This window comes from Engystomops pustulosus, chromosome 2, assembly GCF_040894005.1.
Source record: "Engystomops pustulosus chromosome 2, aEngPut4.maternal, whole genome shotgun sequence".
Lineage (NCBI taxonomy): Eukaryota > Metazoa > Chordata > Amphibia > Anura > Leptodactylidae > Engystomops > Engystomops pustulosus.
The window spans coordinates 69,801,040-69,826,108 of NC_092412.1; the positions used below are offsets into that span (position 1 = coordinate 69,801,040).

Genomic DNA, 25,069 nt, shown 5'->3' on the forward strand with positions numbered 1-25,069 from the left:
GTACACTATAGAGGGTTGGCTGACTGTATACTACAGAGGGTTGGCTGGCTGTATACTAAAGGAGGCTGGCTGGCTGTCTACTAAAAGGGGCTGGCTGGCTGTCTACTAAAGGGGGCTGGCTGTATACTACAGGGGGTTGGCTGGCTGTATACTACAGAGGGTTGGCTGGCTGTATACTAAAGGGGGCTGGCTGGCTGTATACTAAATGGGGATGGCTATATACTACAAGGGGCTGGCTGTTTTATAAAGGGGGATGGCTGGTTAAATACTAAAAGGGCTGGCTGGCTATATACTAAAGTGGGCTGGCTGTATGCTACAGATGGTTGGCTGGCTATATACTAAATGGGGTTGGCTATATACTACAGGAGGTGGGTGGCTATATACTAAAGGGAGATGGATGGCTGTATACTAAAGGAGACTGGCTGGCTGTATAGTAAAGGAGGCTGGCTGTATAGTAAAGAAGGCTGTCTGTATACTAAAGGGGGCTGGCTATATACTACAGAGATTTTCTCTATATTAGTTTTTCTTCAGTAAAGTTGTAAAAATAAAAGCAAACAGCGTCAAACACCTCGCCCGACCCAGGTTTTGCCTCTTCAGGCTTCTTCCGGGGTCTCATACGCTGTATGCTTTTATTTATAACGCGCAATTTTAACTTATATTTTGTAAGTATATACAATAAAAATTCTTCCTTTACCCTGGAAGTCTGCACTATATCTCCATACATTTCCCGACAAAGGACCTGCAGCATACCACGGGCACAGAGGTGATACGAGGACTGCAATTAGATCCAGTGGAAGGAAACAGAGAGAAGCAGCGAACCTGGGAGATCTTCCATTTTTAACCTGTGGACAGGTGGTGAGACCACTCATTGTGACTGAATAATTATTTTTAAGGAGTTGAGCACTGACATTGCCTGACTGTGTGTTTTGGTGGTATTGTGGGAGATTCCAGAGTCAGTAGCTCCTCTGATCTTGTTTTTTTCTCATGTCACAGAAAATAAGCCCTTATTTGTCCATTGTTGATAGTGTACATTTTTTGCAAAACACAGTCATTTAGCTCCCCCAAAAAAAGAAATTTCAAAATTGCACACAATTTTGTTTTCACCTCCATAAACAATTAAAGGGTTAACAAACTTCATAAAAGTTGTTTTATGTACGTTGAGGGGTGTAGTTTCTATAATGGGGTAATTTATGGTGTTTTACTTTTATTTAGGCCTCTTTGTGATTTTTATGAAAATGTGAAAAATCGCAGCCAACGTTCAAAGCCCCATAACATCCTACAAAAATGAGAGGACGCGTAAAAAACCCATAAAGCAGGCATTCGGTTTTTGCTGTTATGACTATGTGTGGAAAAAGTAGAACATTTAGAATTTCGAAAATTGAGAATTCTTCCAAATTTACACCAAATATGTTTTTTTCATAAATAAACGCAAATTGTATCACCAAAATTTTTCAACTGGCCTAAAGTACAAAGTGTCCCGAGAAAACGATTTCAAAATCACTTTGATATGTTGAAGCGTTCCAAAGTTATAACCATTTATAGTGACACAGGGCAGATTTGTCAGGAAGGTGAAAAGTAGCTTTGGCTGTAACCCCAACAATGTCCGAAAACAGGCACTGTGAGTGCCACTGTTGGTAATGTAAACAGAACAAACAAGGCTCTGACCATTAGATTGACCTGGTGGATACTTGCATCCGTCGTCTGCTGATTGCATGCGGCATTTCCTCACTAGGGTAGAGGACACACACTGCAGTTTTCCCTGCGTTACAGCCAAATGCAGCTCCCCAGCTCCCTGAGATTCGTACCTTCCCGGCAAGCTTTGCGGATGACAGCACGCCTGCGCAGTAGCTGCAGTCAGAGCGGAGGCTGTGGTGTGCTCGGGGCTGTGTTTCCCGGCAGGCTTAGCGGCGCCCTCAGTGTCGGGGCCTGTGTGGTGCTCCCCCTCGCCTGTTACATCGTAGCCGGTGCTGCGTCACGATCGCTCCCGGAGCCCGGGACCGGTGGCGGCAGCAGGGGTGGCCGCAGTTGTGGAAGAAGAAGAAAAGGAGGAGGAGGGGGAAGGAGCAGCCGAGGCGCCAGCAGCAGCAGCCTGCTAGGAGGGCGGCCAGAGGCGGCGGGCGGCTTCGCAGTGCTCGGTCCGCGGCGCTGGGAGACGCCGCTGAGCTCCCAGTAGCGGCCGCCAGATACTCAGCGGTCACGGCCCGGGACTCTGGTGCAGGCGGCTTAGGCCGCCGCAATCCAAGGAAAATTGGTGAGAAGCGACAGGTTATACCTCCCTACAACTGCCCCCTCCTGTGCTGGTTATACCCCACTACAACTGCCCCCCCCCCTGTCCTGTGCTGGTTATACCCCCACTACAACTGCCCCCTCCTGTGCTGGTTATACCCCACTACAACTGCCCCCTCCTGTGCTGGTTATACCCCCACTACGACTGCCCCCTCCTGTGCTGGTTATACCCCACTACGACTGCCCCCTCCTGTGCTGGTTATACCCCCACTACAACTGCCCCCTCCTGTGCTGGTTATACCCCCACTACAACTGCCCCCTCCTGTGCTGGTTATACCCCCACTACAACTGCCCCCTCCTGTGCTGGTTATACCCCCACTACGACTGCCCCCTCCTCCTGTGCCGGTTATACCCCCACTACGACTGCCCCCTCCTCCTGTGCCGGTTATACCCCCACTACGACTGCCCCCTCCTCCTGTGCCGGTTAAACCCCCACTACGACTGCCCCCTCCTCCTGTGCCGGTTATACCCCCACTACGACTGCCCCCTCCTCCTGTGCCGGTTATACCCCCACTACGACTGCCCCCTCCTCCTGTGCCGGTTATACCCCCACTACGACTGCCCCCTCCTCCTGTGCCGGTTATACCCCCACTACGACTGCCCCCTCCTCCTGTGCCGGTTATACCCCCACTACGACTGCCCCCCCCCTCCTGTGCTGGTTGTACCCCCACTACGACTGCCCCCCCCCCTCCTGTGCTGGTTGTACCCCCACTACGACTGCCCCCCCCCTCCTGTGCTGGTTGTACCCCCACTACGACTGCCCCCCCCCTCCTGTGCTGGTTGTACCCCCACTACGACTGCCCCCCCCCTCCTGTGCTGGTTGTACCCCCACTACGACTGCCCCCCCCCCCTCCTGTGCTGGTTGTACCCCCACTACGACTGCCCCCCCCCCCTCCTGTGCTGGTTGTACCCCCACTACGACTGCCCCCCCCCCTCCTGTGCTGGTTGTACCCCCACTACGACTGCCCCCCCCCTCCTGTGCTGGTTGTACCCCCACTACGACTGCCCCCCCCCTCCTGTGCTGGTTGTACCCCCACTACGACTGCCCCCCCCCTCCTGTGCTGGTTGTACCCCCACTACGACTGCCCCCCCCCTCCTGTGCTGGTTGTACCCCCACTACGACTGCCCCCCCCCCTCCTGTGCTGGTTGTACCCCCACTACGACTGCCCCCCCCCCTCCTGTGCTGGTTGTACCCCCACTACGACTGCCCCCCCCCTCCTGTGCTGGTTGTACCCCCACTACGACTGCCCCCCCCCCTCCTGTGCTGGTTGTACCCCCACTACGACTGCCCCCCCCCTCCTGTGCTGGTTGTACCCCCACTACGACTGCCCCCCCCCTCCTGTGTTGGTTGTACCCCCACTACGACTGCCCCCCAGTGTACCAGTACCAGTGTAGTACTAGTATCATGTGCAGGGGGTTTCATAAAATGTATAAGTAGTATTGTATAAAGTGTGAAATCCCAGGTATGTATAAGACCTGCACATCAGAACTGTGGACTACAGCTCACATGATCCAATGTCTCATGGATGAGAATATGGCAGGTCCGAAGTGTTTCATGCGCATGGGTGTAACTTGAGCAGATACATACACACCTGGACCCCGGAGCCTGTGATGTAATGTGATGATTACAGTTGGGGTCTTAGCTGGATTGCACATGGGGCCCAGCAGTTTCCCATTACAGTTGTGTATGGATGCAAGAAGCCATCTATGGGACATTGGTGGCTGTGAGCTGTGTGCATTGCATTGTCACTGCTTTGTCCACTCTGTAGTTGTCAGAGCAAAGTTAATGGCCCATTATAATGCTGGTTGTACACGGGTGAGTTTGTTCGGATAATCCCGCTCAGTCAAGGAGATTCTTTAGAAGCGTCTAAGATCAGAACTAGTTGCTCGTGAAAACCAATCAGAGCTTTGCTTTCTTTTTATGAACTGCTGTGGGGAAACAAAAGCTGAGCTCTGATTGGTTGCTAATAGAACAGTTTTGCTCTCACACACTAATGATAAATCTCCTCCCCGTGTGTCTTTTGGATTTACTGGACTGAACATAGAACTACTAAATGTACATGCTGCATTTACGTTCTACTTTCGGACTGGAAAATCCCACCGACACATGGAGTGAGATTTTTGGAATCGACTCAAAGGGGTTTTCCCGTTAACAAAAGTTCGGCACTTTCCGTCCATTCCATAAAGATTAATGGAGCAGAACTGTCATGTGCGGCCGTCTGCTCCATTAGTCTGACGGAGTGCCAACGGGGAGACCCCATCAGACCCCATGTGAGGGCCTAACTTTTTTTTGTGGGAAAACCCCTTTAAGTCACGGAGATCTGTTGCTGATGAAATCAATCATGTTCCTGTATCGGGAAATGTCATGACCACTGTATGGATCGATACAACGTAAGTAAAGTTTACATGAATTGCGTCGCTCTAAATACTGTTATGGCTTTTATACTGATATGAGTTTTAATTGAATACACTACGCTGTTTACTAATGCCAAGTTACAACTTGTATCATATTCCTGATCCCGCCTGTGAATCATTCCTAACCATCCTAAAGGGCTGCCAGCAGATTTCGGCTCTGAAGCTCTTGTGATCAGAATTTTGGACTATGATACAGGCAGTAACACTGGATGAGCAATGCCGTATCTTTTAAAAAGCCGCTCATCTTTTTCATGTAACTGAAAATGTGGTTTTCAGGTGAACGTTCACTTTAAAACGTAAGATGCAGAGCATTAAAGAAAAACATCTTTACCCTTTAATAGGAAAGAAAAAGAACAAGATGTCAAAAATCCGACGGAAGGTCACAGTAGAAAATACCAAGACCATATCGGATAGCACATCACGTAGACCAAGTGTTTTTGAGAGGCTTGGACCTAGCACAGGGAATAGTGCAGAGGTAAGAGCAGACTCATTTCTTTCTGTATGATAGGGACCACCCAGGACCCCAGCTCTCCATTCTCTTAGCCAGTGTGGAGAGCCCCTGAGACTATGAGTGACTGTGGTGGCTCAGCCTTGTAGTATATGGCCAACCATTCATTGTAGTAGAACTGTTCTCCTGCAGCAAGTAGATGGTTAGTTTACAGACAAGATTGACAGAATGCCCGAAGTAGTCCAATGAGAAAGCCTTCTGATGGCTTCATCTGCAGAACAACACTAAAATCTAAATGGTCCACTTGGATAGATGAGGCCTTTGAGGGGATTTCTAGGATTTTTAAAATACATTAATGACCTTTCCTTAGCATAACCCATCAATATCAGGTTGGTTGGGATCTAAATCCCAGCACCCCCATCAATAAGTTGAGTTGAGAATGGGTTATAGATGAGCATTTAAGTAATTGGGAAAGCTGTGTACCACTTGGGGCTGTTACATATCAGGTAGATTTTTCCTATTCCGATCCCCATTATTCTTGTGTTTGTAACCTATAAAGGATAAGTCATCAACATGAAAGTTCTTGAAAACTCCTGCAAGCTGCGTTTGCCTCGTATATGGTACACAAAGGTCTTTATTATGATAAACTTCCATAATTCTGGCTTTAAAGTAATTATTTTGCGATTGCTACAGTGCACCCAGTACATAAATAGTTCCAGATTTATGTGGTTTTCTTTATTCTTTCAGACACAGTGTCGTAACTGGATGAAAACTGGTAACTGTGTGTATGGTAATACCTGTAGATATGTTCATGGCCCATCACCAAGGGGGAAAGGCTATAGCAGTACTTACCGAAGGTAAGTAGCTTTATTACACAGTCTTGACATGGTCTTATTTTTGAAGATTTTGTTGGAGTCTTTTAGTAACTTGAATAGCACAAAGTTAGTTCTTTGGCCACAAACAATCTACTGGTGTGTGAGGGCTGCTTCTGTGTTGGTGGATGCAGAAAAGACTGTCTGAGCTGTAAACTCCGCAGGAATATGCTGGGCAGACGACACGCATACACACCCAAACCAGTGAAAACCATGGCCCATAGCACAAGGACAAACACTTTTCTATCTGTTGACTAAATAAAACACGGACAAATGTAGCCTAACCCTGATCCCCATCCCACATTTTGAGTTTTATATATTGGCCACCTTTCAGTCAGAGAGATGGTAACATCAGATTGTTCTGCCATTGCAGCTTCGGAGATCTGGTCGTCGCATTGCTTCTGCTTTGCTCAGTAATATACAAATGATGGGGCCTAGCTACAATCATGTGTTCTGCTTGGTAGACCATGAAAAGGCCGCACTGCTCCTCTAAACATTGGGGTCTCTGCAAACAGCTTATTAACAGTGGTGCTTCCAATTTAATATTTGCCACCTTTTCCCAAGAAAAGGTGATCAACACAATAAAATTCTGGAACCCCCATATAAACTACAGATCGCAGAAAATAAAAAAAGCTGTTCAACGGTTTTGGGAAGGATAAAGAAGCCGTTAGTTCAGAAGAAACGCAGAATATATAATACAACATTTTCATATATAACTTTTTCTCTATTTTTTGCTACATAATTATTCTCATGCATTAGATTTTGGTTTTTGATGAGTGTTTGTGAAAAAATGGCCCAGTTGACAATTGCATTTTGACCTCCGCTGTTAACGTTGATGTCCATTCACAACAGCTCCTGCCCAATTATCCCTTCATATAACAGATTAAAGGAAGTGGCGCAGACGTACACTACCGAAAGCAGTTAAAGGGGGTTGTCCGACTTTGGCTGGTGGCTGCTGTAATAAATGAATAAACAAACATGTACATGCCTCTTCTGGCACTCCTAGTCGCCCGTTCCGCCATTCGTCAGAGCCATGCTCCTGTTTGTTTACAGGGGCAGGCACGCTAGGCACTGTATGATCCGCTGGGGCAGGGGTGTGCCAAGTGGGGGAGACTGAGAATGCTGGATGAGGTTAGTACACTTTTTTTTTGTTTGTTTTGTTTAAGAAAGCCAAACAACCCCTTTAAAAAAAAACCATTGAAATCAATGGAGATAATCGATCGGTTAGTCTTCCATTATCATTTTATTGATGGAAGTTAATGGTGATATGAAAGCAGGTGTGAACTGTTTGGTTTACTCTCAAATTTTGTATAACTGATCTCTACCTTATAAGTGTCTTCATGAAATCCCTCTGTTCTTAGGTCACCAGAAAGACCCACTATAGATTTGCGTGATAGAATGAAAAATAAGCGTCAGGAGGTAGAATCAGAACCACAGAAACGCACAGCTGAGGAACAAACTTCTCCTTCCAGGGTATGAATAGATAAATAAATGATGGTATTTTTTTTAAGCTTGTTTATTTCCTATAATGATGTTTTTTGTTAATGAGTTGTTGCTACATGCATGGATGTGAACATAGTCCTGGTGTGTGCTATTTCTGCTAATACTGACATTAAGAAATACTTTTCATTGTAGAAAGAGTCTGCCAGGGGAAGACACAGAGAAAAGGAAGACATTAAAATTACTAAGGAAAGAACTCCAGAAACTGACGAAGAAGCAGGTGAATGGGAAACTACTAGAGACGGTAAAAAGCACAAGATAATAAGGCTATAGGCACCCAGGGATAAACATGATAGTTTGTCGGGAGCCCAGCGCCTCATGTAAACTTTGAGGCTGCTCATAATAAAACCAAACTGCATGACTGATTGAGTTACAATTAGTCTTGTCATGCATATCATGACAGTTATCCTAGGTGCAAAACCCAGTTGACTTCTTATTTTGTTAAACTCACGTAAATGTCACATGTCACTTGTAACTTGCTGCTCCTTTTGGCAGGGGGCCAGGTAAGCTTCCACAGTTTATTTTCTGGGGAAAGGAACTATGCATTTTTTAATCTAAAACTTTGAGGGCAGTAGTTGGTATAGTACTATGGAAGCCTGTCATTAGGTTTATTACAGCAAATTTGGTTCTTTTAAACATTACTTGTTTTGGGCAGAGATCTGTCTGTGAAATTACGCTAGATTTCATCCTTAGTAAATTCCGGTAGTATTTGAAGTTAATTTTTACTTTCTGCAAATTGTTCATTTCATTTTCATGCAGTTAACCCACATGGAAAAATAAGTGAGTACTAACCTAAAGGTAGCAAAACTTTTCTGCTGTTTCTAGCTTCCCCCATAAACAAGTAGCTGTTGATCAGAACTTCCTCATTAGTATTAGTCCTCATTTCCCACATTTTTATATTGGTTTAAATTAAAACTGATGAAATAACTTAAAGGGATATTGTCATCTGGGCATTAAGATTTAACTAACTCTATCTGCCACATAGACACACAAGTACATTTTTTTCATAGCATCCAATTGAAGATAATTATCCATAAATGTAGCCTTGTTAACCTTGGATGTGATCACCTCTACTAGAGAGATTGCCCAAAGAGACAATACGTTTTTGTATATAAATGGTTGGAGTTGGGGTGGACTTATTTTTCACACCAGTAACTTTTCACTGAACCCATTTTGGCTTATGAACACATACAGATTGGATTTCTCTTCCAGACTTCAGTAATTTTTTTTTCCCCACTGATTCCTTACTGAACCAGTTTTTTCAATGTTCTTTTTAACACTTCAGTTTTTTTCCACTGACCCAATGTTGTCATTGAACACAAACAGAACAGGCTTTAAATTTACCATTGATCAGTGAAAAAAAAACACCAGTGTGAGTTCACCCTTACAGCCTGTCCCACAGCCGTCCTGTGGTAATGAACGCTGAATCCAAGGGGTCAGGTAGGTTTCAATAGCGCATGTCAGGCCACTGCTAGTGTGGGTGCATCCAATGACAGTTATCTAATTTCTAAGGGCCAACATGGCTACAATTATGGGAAAGTTATTTTTAATAAAGTTCAAATGAATAAATGCACTTATGTAGCAGATTAATTCAATCAAATGTGAACGCCCAGATGGGAATACCCTTTTAGGGCAATTTCAAACTGCCATTGGTGGTCCGCGAACCGTGCTTAGTCCTGTGGCACAGACCGACAGAACTCCTTACATAATGGCGATCTATGGTGTAAGGAGTTCTTGCTTGTTTTTATTACTAAACAGCCGCACCAACCGTGTAAACATGATCTAGTCTTGGCACTGCTATATATTAAAAAAGCAGGCACTCCTTACACTATAGATCTGTATCATCTAAGTAGTGCCAACCGCGTTTTTGTTGGTTTGGAGAGAAACTGCCCTTAAAAGGGTTTTCCCACAAAGGAATGTTAGGCCCTTTCCAGTGGATAGGGAATCAGCATCAATTTCCGTCAGCTCCATAGAGAGTAATGGAGCAGAACGGTCATGTGCGGTCTGCTGCATTAATCTAATGGAGTGATGAGGGTCTGACGTAACCGGTTACACTACAGTGCTGTTGTTTAGTAGGGGAAGCACAAACGCCTGACATCACTGATCGACATGATGCAAGGATTCTGGTTCCTTACAGTGTAGTAAGCCTGTGGCACTGGAATCTTGCATGCTGTGATCTTGAGTTGATCAGTCTGTGTGAAACGGCACTAAAAGAGATGTTTATGCTCAAATGGAGGAAGGGGTCTTCTAAGTTGCTGCAGCAGCTGGGTGTTAAATATTATATTGGATTATTTATGAAAACATGTTATAATGCTGTTAGCTCTGTTAACATGCTACCAACATCTGACACCATTTTTTATAATAAGTACTCAAGACAAGGGAAAGGTTTATCTTGTAGCGTTTTCTGCAGCTAACATTCTAGTCCAGAAAAAAAATCTGTATAATAATACATAATAGAAAAGTTGTGATCCCTATCTTTTAAGCAGATTTCTTTGATTCCTGTACACTGTAGTATGTAGGCTCATTTTTTTTTTTCTACTGGTTTGTAAGCTGTAAATTGGGCTTATCAGATCCATTCATGCTGCATCAATGAACATTTCTGTATATTACTTTCATTGTAGTTGGCCACAAGCTTTTGCACAGTAGGTGCTGTCTGAATTAGAGCGTGTAAGCAGTATGTTCAGGACATAACCGCAATTTAGTTCTTAGCCCATGGGCTGATTCTACAGAGATGTCTCGCCTGCTGTGTTGGCTTCTAATGAGGTTACAAATCCTTCTGTAGTACACAGCCCATGTGAATTAAGGAGTAGAAGTCCTGATAGGGACTCATGGTACAACATTACATGAAGCAAACCTGTTGCCTTCAAGGGTTTATCATGATAGTCAATCTCTCACATTGCAACTGCTTTGTTTGGCTGCCATTTACTACTACATTTACTTTGTCCAGAAAAGTCCTGTAAAGTGCACACCCCAGGCACGACAACAGTTTTACTAGAGGCTATGTTGAGTTAATTTCTTTCCTTTGCTTTACATTTACAATATTTAAGTATTGTGCTGTAATTTGTCCTAGATTCAGAAAATGGTGATGTAAATTATGACTATGACCATGAATTGTCTTTGGAAATGAAACGTCAGAAAATACAACGCGAGTTAATGAAATTGGAACAGGAAAACATGGATAAACGTGAAGAAATTGTTATAAAGAAGGAGGTAAATATAAAGTAAAAAAAATAAATGAATGCTAAGATTATTTGTTGTTTTTCTTCGTGTGTCTGTCAGGGTAATTAAAGGGTTATTCCCATTTCAGCAAATTGTTTATATGATGAAAAGTTAAACAATTTTCCATTATACCTCCTGCATCAATTTCTCATGGTTTTCTAGATCTCTGCTTGCTGTTCTTCTGCAGGAATCCCCACAGGTGCACAGCTCGTTAGTATCATAGAGTAAGCAGAGTTGTGTGTTATAACGAGCCATGCACCTGTGACCATGGTCAGATTTGTATCCACTGGAAGTGACAGCAAGCAGAGATCTAGAAAACCATGAGCTATTGATATAGATAGTATATTAGAAACAATAATATTTGATGAAATGGGAACACCCCTTTGTACACCTGAGGCAGACTGCAAGCATGAGAGATGTAGAAGACCCTGTTGGGTGTTGACAATAGTGGCTAGCATGTGTCCTGCACACTCTCCCTCTACGATATTAAGGAAAACACTCTTATGTGCTGCAAAAACAGAGAAAAAAAATTGGAAAACTGCTCACCCAGATAGAGTCCTTGCTTGGCCTTAGAACGACATGTGGTTGGAGATCCAAGGTCCGATCCGGTATCGGGACCGCCACAGCGGCTAATATCAAAAGACGAAAAACAGGGTGCGGACTCCAACAGTTGAATAGAGGAAGACTTCGTTTTTTTTAGTAAAAAGTATCAAAAAGTTTAATTCATTCTTCAGATTAAAAACTTGCACCTTGCAAGAAAACAGGCATGGATATGCACAAACATGACACAAAAAAAGAGCTTGCGGTAACGCGTTTCGGACTTGAGCTACCTAGTCCTTATTCATACCTAACTCGTGGGACCTGTTACAGGGATTAAATAACAACAAGTGGTGACCCAGAACAGGTTTCCGGTGAGGTCATGAGGAACGCCCCTTCCACGGGCGTGGATACAAAGACATAGGAAAAAGGGGAAAAGACAAAGGAGAAGGAAAGGGGAGGGGAAAAAGAAAAGGAGAGAGGGAGGGGAGAACATGAAAATGAAATAATGAATGTAAACAAAGGGTAACATTAGTAAAAATACATGAGATCTTGTTTAAAGTTTAGTCCCTTTGGAGACCGGGTTTCTAGGTTAAGGATCCAGAAAGCCTCTCGAGAGAAAAGTGCTTTTTTCCAATCGCCTCCTCTTACGGGTTTGGGAACCTGTTCAATAGCTGTAACATGCATGCCAGTCATGGATCCAAAGTGAACTTCTTTATAATGTTTAGAGATCCCAGAGAGACTGCGTGTACTCGCTATAGTACGGGGGTTTGCACCGGTAACATGCTCACTTATGCGATCCTTGAGTTTTCGGGCAGTACAGCCCACATACTGGAGAGAACACAAGGAACATTGTACAAGGTAAATTACGTGGGTAGTTTCACAATTTATATATGAGGGGATGTTGTAGCTTATGCCTGTGATAACTGACATGAAGGATGTAGTTTTGTACATATATTTGCATAGGTTACAACGACTACCTCCACAGCAGTAACTGCCTTTAACTTGAAGCCAGTGTTTGTTTGAAGGTTTGTCAGAAAAGGTGTTTGGTGACAAAAGATTTCCCAAAGTTCGTGCTCTGGTAGATGTAAACGATACACCATTCTGTAATATTTGTCTGAGGGTGGGTTCATGTTTGAGGATTGGCAGATGTTTCTGAATAATGTTGACTACCTGATGATATTGTAGACTGTATTGAGTAGTAAAGGTAACACGGGACTGGGTTCGTGTATTGTTCCTCTGTTTTGGTTCAAGGTAAGTAGTGTGAGTTTTGCTTTCTACTATTTTTCTGGCTCTTTGACATGATTTTGGAGTGTACCCACTCTTATGTGCTGCTTGTTGTAATAAGTGGCCTGAGAGAAACTTTAGTGTTGTCAGAAGTAACAAACAAACCCTCCGACTCATCTACTGTGCGCCTTAGGGTTGCCGCTGGGGCCAAACTTTTACTTCTAGCGATTTCCTTTATAACAAATCCTCTAAGGTGAGAATTGGCTGTGCCTCGAACTGCAGCATAGCCTCGTTAATGTTAAATTCTGTCATAGCGGAGGAAATGAGAGGGCTCCTTTTTCAAAGCCCGGAGTCAGAAGGGGACTGACTACCCTTTCTTACTGAATCTCCTGTAGTCAGTGTGACCTTTTGAGAGGAGGTGCGTGGTCAGGCAAGGTTATTGTGAGATAATCTACATGTGAGAGGTCACGGTTGCCACACTTAGGCCATGGGTGCATTGCTAACTATAGTGTTGTTGTGAAATGTATATAGATATGGCTGTAGCAAGCAATTAAAATCGCAGGAGAGTAAGAGTATTTGGGTCATCCATGAGGAACAGCAGTGTTATACAGTGGTGAAACAAGGATATCCACTAAACAGAATGGAGTTTTATTAAGGGAAAGATGGGAGGATCCAATCCAGGACCTGTTCAAGAGATGTACAGTGTCGGGTGAGTCTTCTGGATGCAGAGAATCGCATTTCTCTAATTTCTTTTATTCACATCTCCCAGCCCATACATGTTCCCAGAGCGATTTATGATTTTAAAAGTTTATTTTAAAGGAAACCTACCATGAGGAATCTACTATCAGAAGTAGATTTGATGGTAGATTATTCCTGTCTCTCTGCCCTAATCTGTAATTTAATAATCCTGGAACCTAACCTAACTTGTTTACAATTTTACTAATATGTAAATTAATTGCAGAGGCTCTAGCCTTAGCTCCCAGTGCCCGGCCAGGCTAGTACACGCCCAGGATTATAAAATTACAGATTAGGGCAGGGGCAGGCAGGAGAAATCTACCATCAGATCTACTTCTGATGGTAGATCCCTCATGGTAGGTTTATTTAACCGGTTAAGGAACGGGCCCTTTCCTGTTTTTCCATTTTTCACTCCCCACCTTCAACAATCTTTAACTTTTTTATTTTTATGTGTGACGGCACTTCATAGCGATGGTATTGAATATTCCATGCCATGTACTGGGAAGCGGGAAAAACTTACAAAGGCAGTGAAAATGGTGGCATTTGCGCCATTTTCTTGTGGGCTTGGATATTATGGCTTTCACTGCACGCCCCAATGACATGTCTACTTCTTTGGGTCAATACGATTACGCAGATACCAAATTTGTGTAGGTTTTATATTGTTTTCATACATTTACAAAAATTAAAACCACCTGTACAATTTATTATTATTATTTTTTTTTTTATATTGCCATCTTCTGGCGCTAATAACTTTTTTATACTTTGTTATACGGAGCTTTTTGGTGGTATCATTTTTTGCGACATTTGATAATATTTTCAATTTATATCATTTTTAGGACTGTATAACCTTTTTGATCACTTTTTATAGATTTTTTTTATATTTTTCAAAATAGCAAAGTGCCATTTTCAACTTTGGGTGCTATTTTCCGTTACGGGGTTAAACGCATTGAAAAATCGTTAATATATTTTGATCTGGCATTTTCGGACGCGTCGATACCTAATGTGTTTATGATTTTTACTGTTTATTTAGATTTGTCAGTTCTAGGGAAAGGGAGGAAATTTGAATTTTTAGGTTTTTTTATCAAATTTTTTTTACATTTTTTTTTTTTTTTTTTAAATTTTCCTTTTTACTATTTTTCAGACTCCCTTGGTACATTAACCCTAGGTTGTCTGATCGATCCTATCATATACTGCCATACTACAGTATGGCAGTATATGGCGATTTTCCTCCTCTTTCATTACAATCTGCTTGTACCTTTCGTGGGTGTTACCATTAAAGAGAACCCGTCAGGCAAAATAACCCCCCTAAACTAAATATATTTTCATAAACTGCCATTAGAGAGCATTGCCTCTATCCCTTCATTGTCCCTCTACATTCCTGTAAACTTAAGCAATGAGGTCCTAAAGCTGTAAGCAAATGACCTGTGAAATGTCCAATGAAGCATTAGCATATTCAAGCTGTCCAGCTTATTCAAGCTGTACAGCCACACCCCAGTGCATGACTGACAACCTGTATAATGATGTGCTTCCTGGTGCTGCTGGCCACGCCTCCTGCAGCCTGTGTGTGTGTGTATAGGAGAGATACAACAGCTCCAGGGTGCAGCAATGTCAGGTACTGGTGTAGCTGATGTCTGTGTCTCTTTGATTAGGAGGATGCAGCACACACACTAACTATGCTTTACTATACATTACACACAGACATGAGCAGGGGGAGGTGAGGGGTAACGGGTGACATCACTGCCTCTGACCATGTGATCAGCTTCATTTACATAATAAAGAATAGATGATTTTATAATGATTAATGTATGAATTGACTAGATAAAGGCTGGGATGGGATACTTGTCAGCTGCTCCAACAGGTAGTGGTGACAGAAATAGTGACACAGACCTGATGACAGGTGTCCTTTACCGCCTATGGAGAGCGCACAGCCCGTGAGCCCTCTCCATGCAGTGGGACCTGACTGGTGCCGAGAATACACGGCGGGCGGTCGTGAACCAGTTGATGTCTAAATGTAACTTAAATAATAATGGGATGAAATGTCAATACAGTACTCTCAAAAATAGCTGCTGCTGGGGTGCAAAAAATTCAGCCCCCACCAGTCTGAAATTGGTCTATCCTGGGCAATATAGCATTAATGTTGAAGGATTGTGTAAACCCATTAAAATAAGTACAAAAGATATTTTAAAAAAATACAATTGTGTTTTATTTGTTTAATTTTGTAGATTTCACCTGAAGTTATTGCCAAAATGTCTCCTTCACCAAGTAAATCCAGTAAATCTCCTAAACGGAAGTCCAGTCCAAAAGCTGGCAATCCTACAAGTAAGAAAGAAAAGAAGGTGGCAGCTGGATCATCACCACCTCCATCTGAACCAACAGTGAGGTAAGTGGCAAGTTAACAGACTAAGACTTCATTATATGAACTATTAAGCCAAAATTCCTGCATTCACTGTGGTTTAAATCGCCTGATCTTTCAGCATAATAAATTCCTATAATGCTTCTATTTTTTCATTAGGCCCATTGGTAATAATTGTGTATTAGGGGAGCTTACAGTGTCCTTCACAAAAAAATCTTGTGATAGTGTCTATCAAGACATGGGGTGGAATAGTGCAGCATAGATCTGCTTTGTCACCACATGCCGACTGCTGATACGTGTAGTGTTGAGTTTTTTTCTGGAACTTTTGTGTTGTGGCCTGAAACCAAATGTTGGTTCTATATCTGGTTATCCATCCGTAGAATACAGCTGTAATTCAGTGGGTACGGAAAGTATTGAGACCTCTTTAGTGTTTTCACTCTTTGTTTTAATGCAACCAATTGGTAAGTTAAGTGTGAAAAGTGTACATTAATGAGCACAAAAAATAACTTTTCTTTACAGAGAAAAACAAATGTAGATATTGTTTTTAATTTATTAAACAAGAAAAACTGAGAAGCTTCCAATAAAGCTAGCAACCCTGCACTACATAGTGCTGCAAAAGCTTGTTGCATCATTCACAGGAAGACGTGGCTGTACTAGCTCAAAAGGCTCTTTGAATCAATACTGAGCAAACCGCCTCAATAATGAATACCAGGTGATGTTTCAGTTTTTCTTGATTAAGAAATAATCAAAAATTTCTGTTTCTGTTTTTTTTTTTCTGTCAAGATGGGCTTACCATCGCTGGCTACAATGAAACAGTGAAAAATTTAAAGGGTCTGAATACTTTCCTTACCCACTGTACATCCCACGTAGGTAGTGGGTCTCGTCCAATGTTGGTAGCTTAAACCAGTCTTGTTAGCTCCTAATAACTGTTCTTGTTACAGACACTCCAAAGTGGCTCAAAGCAAGAAGAAAGGACCACGCACACCAAGTCCTCCTCCACCTGCTCAAGAAGACATTTCACTCTCGAAGAAGCACAAAGATAAACATAAAATGAAGGATCGTACTGATGAGAGAGTGAAGGATGTGAAGGAAAGGGGCAGAGAGGCCGAAAAACACAGGGACAAGAAAGATAGACAGAGGTCAGTATTTCTCAGTTTTAGTGATTTTGTGTGTTGGTGCTTGTACTGCATAGAAACTTCTGACCTGGACTTTTACTGCACAGTTACATTTCCAATACTGATAAGTAATGGGGTAGAATGTTTATAGCAGCAAGCAAATAAGGTGGTCCCAACAAAATGTTTTCCTTGTTCTTGACCAAACATAAATTCCTTCTAATGAGACTTGTGCTAATTGTTTCTGAGCGGGGCTATGGCCATTGATACTTGTATATGTTTACACAAGATGATGATGTTTTTCCACCACTTTGGAATAAGATAGCACTATAACTTGTGAAAGAATATACATAAACCTATTGCTGTGCTGATGCCCTAGAGCAGTGGTCGCGAACCTATGGCACGGGTGCCAGAGGTGGCACTCAGAGTCCTTTCTGTGGGCACTCAGGCCATCACCATAGGACAGAGTTCACCAAACAGGACCAAATCTTCCTGAGGTCCAAGGCAACTTATGAGATGATACTCTCAGCGCTATTTTAAAGCGACACTTCATTGGCTGTTTGGAACGCCAGGAAAAGTGAGGTGGTGTTGACAGAACTGGAGGTCATCCTGTTGGACCCACCAATCTTCCTCTACAGAAAGGCCCTCTTTCTTTCAACTGTATTAGTGGCCTCAAGGGGCCGATACGATTGAAAGATGTGGAAGAACACGTAGTAATAAGTTACTGCTTAAAATGCCACGTTGGCACTTCACAGTAAATAAGTGGATTTTGGTCGTAGTTTTGGCACTCGGCCTATAAAAGGTTTGCCATCACTGCCCTAGAGTAAAAGAAGGTTGTAGCATCCTTAACCCCTTAACGCTCTGCGCCGTAGCTCTACGGCGCAGAGGTATAAGGGATGTATGAAGAGGGCTCACGGGCTGAGTCCTCTTCATACAAAGGTGGGGGTTTTTGCACCGACTGCGGCTATTAACCATGTGATTGCCGCCGGCAAAGTCGCCGGCGGCGTTTAAAAAACGGCGGCGCTCGGGCGCCATCTTTAATGCGATCACCGCGCCCCCGAACGTCATCGGGCGGGGGGGGGGGGGGGGCGGCGATTGGTTGCCATGGTAGCCTCGGGTCTTCGTTTGACCCGAGACTATCTGGCATCTGCAGATTCGTTACAATGAGCCAGTGGCTCATGGTAATGAATGTGCTGCAAAAATGCCATATATTGCAATACAGAAGTATTGCAGTATATGGTTGCAGCGATCTGACCATCTAGGGTTAATGTACCCTAGATGGTCTAAAAAATAGTGAAAAAAAAAGTTTAAAAAAATAAAAATTAATAAAATATTAAAAGTTCAAATCACCCCCCTTTCCCTAGAACGGATATAAAACATAATAAACAGTAAAAATCACAAACATATTAGGTATCGCCGCGTCCCAAAATGCCCGATCTATCAAAATATAAAAACGGTTACGGCCGGCGGTGACCTCCGAGGCGGGAAATGGCGCCCAAATGTCCGAAATGCGACTTTTACACCTTTTTACATAACATAAAAAATGAAACATAAAATGATCAAAATGTCGCACAGACCTCAAAATGGTAGCAATGAAAACGTCGCCTCATTTTGCAAAAAATGACCCCTCGCACATCTCCGTGCACCAAAGTATGAAAAAGTTATTAGCGTCAGAAGATGGCCAAAATTTTTTTTTCTTTTTTGTACACATTTGTTTAATTTTTGAAAATGTATTAAAACACAATAAAACCTATATAAATTTGGTATCACCGCGATCGCACCGAACCAAAGAATAAAGTAGGCGTGTTATTTGGAGTGAAGAGTGAAAGTCGTAAAAACTGAGCCCACAAGAACGTTACGCACGTGCGGTTTTTTTTCAATTTTTCCACATTTGGAATTTTTTCCCAGCTTCGCAGTACACGGCATGTTAAAATAAATAACATTACGGGAAAGTAAAATTTGTTACGCACAAAATAAGCCCTCACACAGGTCTGTACACGTAAAAATGAAAAAGTTATGGATTTTTGAAGTTGGAGAGCGAGAAATGAGCCGAAAAAAAACCTGCTTCCTTAAGGGGTTAATGTACAGAACCCCTATCCATCTTGTGCTAGAGGTGTCCTTTCCCACATTAGAAGTCTGAAAAAAATGAACACATTTATAGTTGCAATCTAAAAATTATTGGAACTCCTGTTTTTCACTTTCAATTGTTGTGCACAACCTTTTAAAGGGTTTTTCCAAGAATATATATATTGATGTCCTATCTTTTGGATATGTCACCAATGTTGTATCTGGTCTGAACCCATCGCCTATCTGCCACACTCTGTTGTTGGACCCTCGGGGATCTTACATTGATGACCTTTACTTTAGGATAACCATTAATATTATTTTTTTTTTTCATATTTACGTTTAGAACTTTTTATTCAGTGTTCCCTTTCTTAGTAGGGATCTATCAGAGGGCTCTCACAGACAGAAACGATCTCAAAGTCCAGCTGACCGCTCTCGCAGCAATTCTTCCCATTCAAGGGAGTATTCACCGGTACCTTCAAGGAGACGACACACCTCTTCACCAACGCCTGTTAAATCTGCATCTCACAAACATGCAATCTCCCCATCCCGCAGGTATAAATGAATAATTTGGGTATTTTATTCACTAGGATAAAATTATAGTGTTACTTTGACCATGTAAATTAGAAATTTTTCTGTATTCAACAGGTCTGTTTCTCCTGCCCGTCATCATTCCCCTGTATCCTCAAGGCACCACTCTCCATCTTCACAGTCTGGCTCATCTACACAGAGACACTCTCCCTCTCCCCGTCGTAGAAGATCTCCATCCCCTCACTATCAAAGAGCCTCTTCACCATCCGCAAGACGTTCATCATCCTCTCCATATGCTACCCATACTTCATCGCCACAGAGGAGGAGGAGTCCATCCAAACATCGGTCCCCAGTCAGAGAAAAAGGAAGACACGAAAGGGAAAGAGCATCTGCATCACAAGACAGACGTAGAGACAGGAGGGATGGTATGTACACTATATACTTCACTATAAATTGCAGGTTTTTGCATTTCCCATCTGTGCACAGATAAAAACAATATTTTGTATGCAAATTAGCTAGTGCACTAAAATATGCACTTGTTTTAACCCCTTCCCGCCGCAGCCCTTTTTCGTTTTTGCGTTTTCATTTTTCACTCCCCACATTCAAAAATCTGTAACTTTATTTTTCCAAGTACAGAGCTGTGTGATGGCTTATTTTCTGCGTAACAAATTACACTTCAAAATGGTGGTATTTAATATTCCATGCCGTGTACTGGGAAGCGGGAAAAAAATTCTGAATGCAGTGAAATTGGTAAAAAAAAAGGCATTTGTGTCGTATTCTTGTGGACTTGGATTTTATGGATTTCACTGTGCGCACCAAATGACATGTCTAGTTTATTCTTTGGGTCGGTACGATTACGGGGGATACCAAATTTGTATAGGTTTTATAATGTTTTCATACATTTAAAAAAATTAAAACCTGTACAAAAATTTTTGGGGGATTTTGCCATCTTCTGGCGCTAATAACATTTTCATACTTTGGTGTATGGAGCTGTGGGTGGTGCAGTTTTTTTTGCGGATTTTGATGACGTTTACAATGTTATCATTTTTAGGACTGTACGACCTTTTGATCACTTTTTATAGAATTTTAAATTTTTTTTAAAATGGCAAAAAAAATGCCATTTTCGACTTTGGGCGCGATTTTCCGTTACCGGGTTAAACGCAGTGAAAAAACATTATTATATTTTGATTGGGCATTTTCGGACGCGGCAATACCTAATGTGTTTATGATTTCTACTGTTTATTTATATTTCTATCAGTTCTAGGGAAAGGGGGGTGATTTGAATTTTTAGGTTTTTTTATTATTATTTTTTTTTTAACTTTTTTTTTTTTTTTACTATTTTTCTGACTCCCTAGGGTACTTAATCCCTAAGGTGTCTGTACGATCCTATCATATACTGCCATATTACAGTATGGCAGTATATGTGTATTTTATTACTCACACAGTACAATGTGCTGATGGCAAATTGTAATGAATGGGTTAACCCGAAGTAGCTTCGGGTCTTCGTGATCGCCGTTCACCGATGCCATCTTTTTGAAGCCGCCAGCACCTTTGCCGGCGGTGATCTGCAGGAAGACACTTGCGATCGGTGCCGGCACCGATCGCAGGTGTTACCGGTAAGCCTTTGCTGCAATATGCAGCAAAGACTTACCGGCTATTGAGAGGGCTCGGCCCTCGAGCCCTCTCCATGCACCGGGACCCGACGTGACGTACTATTACGTCACATGTTGGTAAGGGGTTAAGCAAATACTTTGTTGAAGTACCTTTTGAACTTATGAACGCATTCAATATTTTTGGTTCGGAGTCTTATTAGAGCGTCACATCTAGACTTCGTAGTCTTTTTGTCAACTTCTGTTAGATTGTGAGAGTATGTCCTGAGTACAACTCTTTTCAGATCTCCTTCTGTATTTGATCATTTTACTCAGTTTCTGTTGTCTCATTTAATCCTCAGATAGCAGAGGAAGAAAGGATAGAGAGAGAGATGATCGGGAGCAAAGTAGCTCTAGAGACCACAGAGATGAAAGGGAGTCTCGAGATGGTCGTGATAGACGAGACATTAGAGATAACCGTGACCGGAGAGAGACTAGGGACACGAGGGATGGCCGTGAAGCTAGAGATACTCGTGACTATAGAGACACTAAAGAAAACCGAGAGCAGAAGGATTCACGCTCTGCACGGGACACTCATGATTATAGAGAGAGGGACAACCGTGAGTCACATCGGAAAGATGATCAGTATGATGAGCGCAGCTACAGGAGAAGTCATGGGAGAGATGAATCTTCAAGGTCAGACACAAGAAACGATTCTAGGAATGACACCCGAAATGAATCCAGAAGCGAGTCCAGAAATGACCGCAATGGCCGGACACGAGGACGTGCAGCAGACCTTCCGGAAAAAGGTATTTTATGTCATGTCTAATGTATTTGCGTTAATAAGTCAATGTTTTCACATGCATAAAGATTTTCTTGTGCTTTTTAATAGGTGGTCGGGGAAATAGAAGTTCTCAGGTGGATAGTCACAGCAGCAGTAGTTACCATGAAAACTGGGATTCAAGGAGTAGTTATACGGAACGCGAGAGATATGACAACCGCGAACAGGGGAGAGACTCCTCGTTTGATCGTAGACATGGGGACAGAGATCGCCGCGATCGAGAGAGAGGTAAAGACAACACCATCAGAGCATGCCATTTCTAATACAGCAGGTTTGCTTTTTCTAGTGTCATTTTTAGGTTCCTGTGAAAGGTAGTTGGTCATTTTCTTTTAGATAATAATATTTACAGTTACATTTTTGTCTAATAGTTTTGGCTCGGAAAGATGCTAAAGGGGTTGTTTTATCATGGCAACCTTTTTTTATGTCTGATAACAACTTCATCCTAATGTTCTCTTGTACTGGTTCTGCTGGGTTAATTTAATATACCGAGGTGGCTATTTAAAGAAGGCCTGTCATATTTCAAGACTTTCTATATTATTTAAGACTTTTAACAGTCCCCTTGTCAAAGTAGTTTCACTTCACCTTCTCACCCTGTCAGCTTTGTTTGGACAGTTGGGACGGTTGTAGTTTCACAGACCAATAGTTTACACCCACTTGTCAAGTCATTCATCATTTTCTACGTGGAACAACAGGAATGTAACACAACAATGGATGATAAGAAATGACGCTTCACAATGTGCCCCATCTGCCTTTAATTTCAATTCAACTCGTTTATTAGAATTTTTCTTCTCCTGCAGATCAAAGGGCAGCATCCCCAGCACAACACCGGGGAAGGAACGATGATGAACGAGATGAAAGGAGAGATGAGCGTAGAGTTGACCGATCAGATGATAGGAGAGATGATAGGGCCAGGGAGCGTGAGCGTGAAAGGGAGCGTGAGAGAGAACGGGAAAGGGAACGAGAAAAGGAGCGCGAGTCTGAAAGGGAGAGGGCTCGGGAAAGGGAGAGAGAAAAAGAAAGGGAGCGAGAGCGGGAAAGAGAGCGGGAAAGGGAAAGAGAGCGGGAAGAACGGGAGAGGGATAGAGAGCGTGAAAGGGAACGAGAGCGAGAGCGTGAAAGAAACCATGAAAGGGAAAGGGACCGGGAACGAGCCAGGGACAGAGAACGCGACCGTCCAAGAGATTGGGAAGAAAAGGAGAAGGGAAGAGAGGAGCGTAGAGACAAAAGAGATGATGTTCGAGAAGAAAGAAATCAAAAAGAACTACATGATGATAGAAAATCCAAGTAAGTATAATTTCTAGAAACCTTTCCTCTGTTGCAGGAGTTGTCTGTTTTTGAGAACCCATTTGCAGATTTCAGGGGTAATTTAAGGACCCTCTTCTAGAAAAGATTGTAACACGAAGAACACTGGTTTTGCACTGTGTAATGCTTTGTTCACCCACTGGTGGTCTGGTCTGCACAGTTGCTTGTGGTCAGCATATTAAGGGACCATTCTAACATATGTGGGTTCCTGGTTGTTCTTGACAGCACTTTTTCAAATCCCCATTTCACAGTTTACATGACTAGAGCTACAGTGTAGTAAGTCTCCTCCTGGCACTATTAGCGTGCACCCATCTCATTACTGTGCTGATTCTTCAAATCTATTCTTCAAAACTTGATTATTTGCACAATACAGTTTTTGTGACTTAGACACCACTTTGCCCTTTTCACACAATTGATTTTTGGTCAGTATTTTGCATCAGTAGTAGGAAGCTGAAGCAAGGAGTGAATCATAGAGGAAAAGTATAGTGAGAAGATTTGTACTATTTCAGGGTTTTGACTTTCTAATTCCAATGGAGAATACTGCACAAAATACTTCTATGTTAATATAGCCTGAAATTCAACCACACATTATCTTTTTGGTTGTAGTCACTTGCCTGACTTATATCCCTTTAACCCCTTAAGGACGCAGCCATTTTACAGCTTAAGGCTCAGCCCGATTTTTTGGATTCTGACTTGCTTCGCTTTATATGGTTATAACTTTTGAACACTGTTACTTATCAAAACGATTCTGAGATTGTTTTTTCCCCACATGTTGTACTTCATTTTAGTGGTAAATTTTGGCAGATAAGTTTTGCGTTTATTTACAAAAAAAAGAAAATGTGATGAATTTTTTGAAAAATTTGCCATTTTCGAAATTCTAAATCATCACGTTTTCAGGCAGATAGATTTACCAGCTAAATAAGTTGCTGAATAACATTTCCCATTTGTCTACTTTACATTTTCATAATTTCTGAAATATCTGGATAATTTATTTTGACGTCACGCGGCTTGCAAATAGAATATCGCTTTTCCGGATTTTCAGAATTGACTATTTTGGGGATAAATACAGTTTTGAATGAAATTTTACATATTTAGCATCAAAACCCCCTATATAACCAACCCATTTTCAAATCTGCACCCCTCAAGCTATCAGAAACAGCTTTTACGAAGATTGTTAACCCCTTGAGATCTTCATAGTAATTGAATCAAAATGGAGGTGAAATTTAGAATGGTCAAATTGTTCCCTTATACGTTCATTTAGCACTAAAATTTACACATTTCCAAAATATAAAAAGAGAAAACCCACCATACAATTTGTTCTGCAATTTCTCCTGAGTACAAAGACCCCCCACATGTGGCTGTGACTTGTTTTATGGGCGCACAGCGAGGTGCAGAAGGGAAGGAGAGCCCTGCAGCTGCCAGGAATTTAGTTTCCTCATTGGCCCCTTTTGAAGGCTATAAAATTTTCGCTTTTTCGTTATTGGGGCCATGTGACGGCATTTTTTTTGCGGGATGAGATGCTTTTTCCATTGTTACCATTTTGGGGTTGGTATCACCTATTGTTGAAAATTTAGGAACTTTTTTTGAGGGCAGGAGTAGAAAAGCATCAATTCTGTACTGGATTTTTGACTTTTTTTTTTTTTGGTGTTCACCGTATAGACTAATAGTCATGTTATCTTTATTCTATGGGTTGATACGATTACGGGGATACCAGACATGAATATATTTTCTTACGTTTTACTAAATTTGTCAAACAAAACCCTAATGTGGGGAAAAATCTATAATTTTTGTATTGCCATCTTCCAAGTGGCATAACTTTGTTACGTTTTTGGCTACGGAGCTGGTTGATGGCTTGTTTTTTGCGGGACATGTTGTACTTTGCACCAGTATCATGTCTGAGTACATATGGTTTTTTGGTCGCATTTTATATCATTTTTTGTGGGATTGAAAAGGTAAAAATCATAATTTTTGGAGGGTTTATAACAGTTTTTTTTACGGCGTTTATCGTGGGGGTTCAATAATGATTTACTTTTATTCT

General features: G+C 42.2%; 1 protein-coding gene across 7 annotated transcripts in view; it reads left to right on the forward strand.

The window, feature by feature from the left end:
* Window positions 1–1,819: 1,819 nt before the first annotated feature.
* Window positions 1,820–25,069, forward strand: part of ZC3H13 (zinc finger CCCH-type containing 13) — a 38,710-nt gene continuing 15,460 nt past the window's right edge. For 2 of the 7 annotated variants that reach the window (XM_072135234.1, XM_072135238.1), the window contains exons 1-13: window positions 1,821–2,251; window positions 5,043–5,176; window positions 5,897–6,006; window positions 7,383–7,494; window positions 7,657–7,765; window positions 10,592–10,731; window positions 15,462–15,619; window positions 16,534–16,731; window positions 19,129–19,323; window positions 19,417–19,724; window positions 21,251–21,697; window positions 21,781–21,957; window positions 22,527–23,013. In XM_072135234.1, coding sequence (XP_071991335.1) covers window positions 5,060–5,176; window positions 5,897–6,006; window positions 7,383–7,494; window positions 7,657–7,765; window positions 10,592–10,731; window positions 15,462–15,619; window positions 16,534–16,731; window positions 19,129–19,323; window positions 19,417–19,724; window positions 21,251–21,697; window positions 21,781–21,957; window positions 22,527–23,013 — 2,558 coding nt within the window. In that variant the 5' untranslated portion in view covers window positions 1,821–2,251; window positions 5,043–5,059. Of the gene's footprint in view, window positions 2,252–5,042; window positions 5,177–5,896; window positions 6,007–7,382; window positions 7,495–7,656; window positions 7,766–10,591; window positions 10,732–15,461; window positions 15,620–16,533; window positions 16,732–19,128; window positions 19,324–19,416; window positions 19,725–21,250; window positions 21,698–21,780; window positions 21,958–22,526; window positions 23,014–25,069 lie in introns of all 7 variants that reach the window. The other 5 variants (XM_072135237.1, XM_072135235.1, XM_072135236.1 and 2 more) reach the window with 5 other exon arrangements.